Here is a 6,205-nt window from a genome sequence, read left to right as displayed (position 1 = left end):
ATTTTTATTTATAATATTGAGTCTGTTTTTAAAAACACAGTTTATATTTATTTAGACATGATTTTTATCATTTCTAGTAAGTTTATTTCTTTCAAAGCTTCTGTCACATTTTAAGATTTTTTTTTCAAAATATTTTATTTTGGTACAATGCTAAGTTTTTAAATAAGAGTTATTATAAGATAACTATCCATTTTTAAATTTTATGACAATTATATATATTTAGTTAATTATAATATTTAATAAAATTCATAGTTCTCAGCCATATAAGTGCAAACTTTTAATACCACTATATATGTCTCCATTTACCCTAAACATCATTTATATAATACATATATAGATTCCTAGTCTTACAACATTGAATATACAGGATGTCAGCTTACCCACAAGTCATTCAAACACATCTGAAAAGTATAGTCTCTTTTGTTGTAAAAACCATTATAGCATTTTCACAGTAACAAAAAATAGCAGCAAATCAAATACATAGTCAGAATTCAACTTTCCCACTTTTAAAAAAAATTCACTTTTTTAATAACTTATTTATTTATTTGAAAGTCAGAGAGACAGAGAGGACAGAGACTTTCCATTTGCTGGTTCACTCCTATGGCCACAACATCTGGAACTGGGCCAGGCCAAAGCCAGGAGCCTGAAACTCCACCTTACATATTTTAGATATCTTTTATTTCAAAGGTTTACCCTACTTTCCTGCATTGTTTTTGCCATCTGCATGATGGTATAACTGAGTTATCTGTCTGATATAATTTCCCACCTGCTCCAATATTACTCTTTCTTTGCTGTCCTTAAATACGTTCTCCCTTACTTGCAACAAACATAACTTCGAGCCAGAATCATCAATCAAATCCAGACTCATTCTTTGTTCATAAGGCCCCACATGCAGGGATGAGACTTCTGGTGCATCCCATACAGACACTCTGATTCTAGCTGTCTCCTCTTGGTGGTGTTAAGCTTGACAGTGGGCCCAAGTCATTATTTTTCATCCACTATTATTTTTCCCACTATCCTTTTATCTACTGTGCCAGTGGTTATTGGTGGAAATCATTTGGTGAAAGTCACTGATGACAATTATTGATGGAAGCCATTATCTATGAGCTACTGATGTTGGTATCTACTGAATTCTATCTGAACTGTTGCATTTCTTACTGAAATTGTTTATACAGAAGTTTTCCTTATCTCTATTTGTTTGCCCTAACATGCAGTTTGTATACCAAAGGAGAAAGGTACTTGACACCTTCAGTCTCTTTAGCAATTTTTGAAGTAATGAATTGCATTACTAATTCCCCCCCCCCAAATTTTCTGGTTCATTTTAATGTCAACAGCTATATACAGATTTCAGAATTCATTTGATGAGATTCAGTTCTCCGAAATTACTGTTTATTGGTGATCTCTCTGCATCGTCATTTTTTAAGTTGGAGCCAATCCAATCTGGATCTTTCAGTCCCTAAACTTACCCTAGAAGCCTCTGACACCTTACCTGCATTCTTGTGTAATAACAATATATTACAGAGCCATCCCAAAATTTTCCTGATCTAAACAAAAAGTCATTGATTTAAAAAGCCCTTTTGGATATCTGATGAGAAACTGTATTTAGGAACCAAAATCTGTGCCCAAGGGTATACAATGCTACTGAGGTAGTAATAGAATATGGTGACTTGATTTAGAAAATATCAGTATTTTATATTACATATATATCATGAATGAATATTGATTATTCCAAATAAGTTCAGGATTATAAGGTTTTTAATGATCTGATGTTTACATTTGCATTTTTTCTATTCTGTTGAAAACTTTGGTTGTTTCAAAAGAGTGGTACCTATATATTTACAAATAATATGAAAACAGTCTGCATATTTAAATATTTTATTTATAAGTTATACTTCACTAATGATAGAGTGAAAACTGTGTTTTAAAGTAAATAGATTTCTCTTGATGTAGAAATGCCCAATTACTTGCCATGCTCTCAGAATCTCTTTTAAATATTGCCTTGGTTTAATATTTTAAAATATTTTATTCAATACTGTCTTATAGTTACATAAGACATTTACATTTGTTGAAATATTAAAATAGCAGCATGGGATTAATTCATGCAGTGCAGTTTCTATCCTGCTCCTCCCTTTCTTGCTGCTGTGAGCTGCTATTGGGAAATACATTAATAACTTCTTGTATGATCCCCCTTTGTGCATAAACAAGTACATAAACACATTTAAAGTTCTATAATTTTAGGGAAGGGAATGTAGCTTTTTCCAATTTTTTTACATCTTTGTTTTTAACTTATGAACAAATTCTGAAAACAACTGTCTATCAGAATAAGAACTTTGCACATTACATGGATGTGTCTCTGTTAGCTGACTAACAGAGACAATGAGATTGCCTATAACACAGCACTTCACTAATTAATCCTTCACCCATTTGCACAAATATCCACTGAGGGTGGGAAACCATCTGTCCTTTAGCCACATAGTTACCAGGCATGATCGTGGTACGCTTTTTCCTTCCTCTGCCCACCTCTCTGACAGCTGCTAAAATCAGCATCACCCAGAAACTGAAGTGATGAGTTCAGCTCACTTGGGAATGGCGAGCATCCTCCTCACTCAGACAGGAGCTGGAATCTTGGGAAACTCTGCTCTGCTTTGTCTCTATAACTTCGTTCTGTTCACTCGACATCAGGTGAGATCCACAGACTTGATTCTCAACCAGCTGGTCTTAGCCAACTCCACGGTGCTTTTCTCCAGAGGGATCATGCAGACAATGGCAGCTTTCAGATGGATGTATTTCCTGGATGATGCTGGATGTAAAGTTGTCTTCTACCTACACAGGGTGGGCAGAGGGGTTTCCCTCAGCACCACCTGCCTCCTGAGTGTCTTCCAGGCCACTAAACTTTGCTCCAGTTACTCTCAGCTGCATATCACAATAAGATCCCCGAAGTCCATTTGTTTCTGCTGTAGCCTCCTCTGGATCCTGCATCTCTTGCTAAATACAATCGTTCCTTTGAAGATGACTCAGTCGCTAAATAGCAAAAACATGAGTGTGATGAGACAAAACTTTGGCTACTGCTCTGCCCACATTCTAAGCTCATTTTTAAGTAGACTGCACGGAGTCATGTTCTTGTCCTTTGATACACTAAATCTGAGCCTCATGGTCTGGGCCAGTGGCTCCATGGCCCTCGTCCTGCACAGGCACAAGCGGCGCGTGCAGCACCTGCACAGCAGCTGCCTCTCTCCCAGGCCCCGCCGTGAGGCCAGGGCCACACGCACCATCCTCACCCTGGTGAGCTCTTTTATCTTGTTCTACTCTCTCTCTTCCATTTTGACTTTACGCTTCTCCTTTGTAAATCCAGGCCAGTGGCTTGTGCCCACCTCCGTGCTTGTGAGTTCATCTTTCCCAACCTTCAGCTCCTTTGTGCTTCTCGCCACTGACTCCCGAATCTCCCAGTTCTGCTCTCCCTGCTGGGAAAGGAAAATGCTAAATTTTTGCTAACTTGCTTATGCATCTAGACGCCTATTCTCTCCAGGGACATCAATTGCACGCTCCTAAGTTCTGGGTGACTACTAAGTGCCAGGCATTCTGTTGGGAGTTTCGATACCGTATCTAAAGATCCATATCACTGCCCTCCTTGGCCTCAAGTCTGAACCTATCACATGAGCACAGAACTAAGACTGTTTCATCTAAATTGGTTCTGTTCTTCGATGGATCTCATATAGCACAAGAAAGCCATGTTTGAGGATATGGAAGGAAAAAAAATCACTTTATTGTTGGCTTCCTGAAGATGGAGCAAACCCCTGCCGTGCAGATTCACCGGGGCTCAGCCTGCCCTGCAGGGCCCAGGGCTCCCACTCCCGCAGGGCGGGCAGCTGATCCCATGTGTGCTTCGGCGAGGGTGAGCCGTCGGTGGCTCCCAGCAGGCTGCAGCGCCTCCTTCAGGGGAGCTGGACTGCCTCCCTGTGAGTAGCTGTCCCTGGCACCCTAGGAGGATTTGTCACATCCGAGACCACACTCAGCAAGCTCTGCACCACAGCACTGCAGTGACTTCTCGGCCATTTAATGAGCCACAGCTTGTCTCTTCTCCACAGCTGACCGACCTCAGGTGGTGAACTGGGGGCTTTTCTGTGGGTTGGCTATCTCAGTTCTGTTAAACTACACCGAAGCACACCATACCATCTTGTATTACAGTTATGCTGCACAGTATACTCATTAGATTGCGCAGTAATGTATATCCTATCCACTAACACACTACGTTGTATCTGCGATTCCCATATTCTTTATGCTTCCTGACCACATCTGTATCATCTGAGCACTGATTCCGTGTACACAGGTTCAGGCTCATAGTCTGCAAAGTGAACACTGTCGTTCAGTGGTTCTTAACTTGGGGGATGTGTGTGCATGACATGTGGCTTAGGCTCACTGAAGTAGGAGAGCCTTGATATGCACTCTACTGTGCGATCAGATTTTTCTGTTTTGTCCAGACTCTGGGAACCTAACTCCAGGTTACTCACCGGGGTGACCTCACACTCAGTTCTGAACCACTGATCACAAGAGAAACATAAACTGAAAAGCTTCTCCAGCCGGCGCCACGGCTCAACAGGCTAATCCTCTGCCTAGCGGCGCCGGCACACTGGGTTCTAGTCCCGGTCGGGGCATCGGATCCTGTCCCAGTCGCCCCTCTTCCAGGCCAGCTCTCTGCTGTGGCCAGGGAGTGCAGTGGAGGATGGCCCAAGTGCTTGGGCCCTACACCCCATGGGAGACCAGGAGAAGCACCTGGCTCCTGCCATCGGATCAGCGCGGTGCGCCGGCCGCAGTGCGCCAGCTGTGGCGGCCATTGGAGGGTGAGCCAACAGCAAAGGAAGACCTTTCTCTCTCTCTCTCTCACTGTCCACTCTGCCTGTTAAAAAAAAAAAAAAAAAAAAAAAAAAAAAGCTTCTCCAAACCCAGGAAGAATTCCACTTCAGCCAATGTGACCAAGACCATGCGAGACAGCAACACCAGAAGTCCATGGTCCCAGCCTCCTCAAATTTTTCGTGAGTTATGCAGACATGTGGGTGATAACTGCATGGGCTAGGAAGGCAGTCTCAGGATCACCCACACAGTCACTGGGCAACCATGTTCACAGTGTTTTTACCAGAGTGCTCCCCTATTAGAACTTTTCCCAACCGAGAGCTGTTTCTGATCATGCTAGCAAAAATGACTTTCATTATGTTATTTCTTGTGGGTTTCAATCCGACCTCAGAGAATGTTTAGGAGCTTGAGATAAACCCACTAAGGAAGTTAGTTCATACAGTAACAAAAATCCTACATCATTCCATTCTCTATTCTCTCACCAGCATATTTCCTTAGAGAATGAAGCACCAACATCCTAAGGAGCCCATCACAGCCAACAAACTACTTTAGGTTGTTATGTGATTGACTGTAATGGTTAACACCTTCCTAGAGATCATTAAGACAACACTGACTAGAATCATCTGCTGTAGGGAATCCCACTTGAAAGGTTGCTCTTGCAGATTGTTATATTCCAAAAAAAATTCAAAAATCATGATTGTCTATTCATTCTCCACATTATGTATAGAAACTTTTCATAAAAATTCATTAATAAATGTGTATCTTTTGAAAGTTATGTAGTTCATATCATTTATAGTCAGCATGCTTATTTTACCTACTTAACATCTTCCTTTAGGATGTGTTAACATTTACAGGGGTTGGGGTGGAAGTTTATCCTGGCAATGAACACTATTTGGAATGCCCACATTCCATTCCATAGCGGATTACCTGGGCTGTCCTGGCTCTGCTCCCAATTCTGTCTTCCAGCTGGAGCACCCTGTGGGAGGCAGCAGACGATGACTCCAGTGGTTGGGTCCCTGCTACCCACGAGGAAGACCTGATGGCATTACCGACCTCAGCCCAGTCCATCACTGCCGTCATGAGTGAGAACAGCACATGGCAGTGCTTGCTCTCTGGCTGCCGGGCTGGTCCTCAAATACATAAATGCACACTTGGACCTGACTTCTTAAATCAGAGATCTTTCTTAAATCTTTAAAATAGTGTGATGATTTTACAAGTATGCTATTTTTACTAGTAGCTATTTTTATTTCTTCCTTATTTTGTGCTTGTATATAATTTATTGTTTGTCAGACAACAAACCTGTTTCCACATCAAAATGTGCACCTCTATGTTCCTATGTATGTCCACTTAACTTGAA

The 6,205-nt window shown here is 41.5% G+C and overlaps 1 protein-coding gene across 1 annotated transcript; it reads left to right on the top strand.

The window, feature by feature from the left end:
• Nucleotides 1–2,565: 2,565 nt before the first annotated feature.
• On the top strand, nucleotides 2,566–3,492 carry ORYCUNV1R1556 (vomeronasal 1 receptor oryCunV1R1556). The gene is given in 1 exon segment (NM_001167243.1): nucleotides 2,566–3,492. A coding segment is annotated over 1 exon segment (927 nt).
• Nucleotides 3,493–6,205: the final 2,713 nt, after the last annotated feature.

The sequence above is a fragment of the Oryctolagus cuniculus genome, chromosome 18 (assembly GCF_051225735.1).
Source record: "Oryctolagus cuniculus isolate XC-2025 breed Fujian yellow rabbit chromosome 18, ASM5122573v1, whole genome shotgun sequence".
In the NCBI taxonomy this organism is placed as follows: domain Eukaryota; kingdom Metazoa; phylum Chordata; class Mammalia; order Lagomorpha; family Leporidae; genus Oryctolagus; species Oryctolagus cuniculus.
The sequence above is the reverse complement of the archived record's forward strand: the minus strand, read 5'-3'. Positions and strand labels throughout refer to the sequence as shown.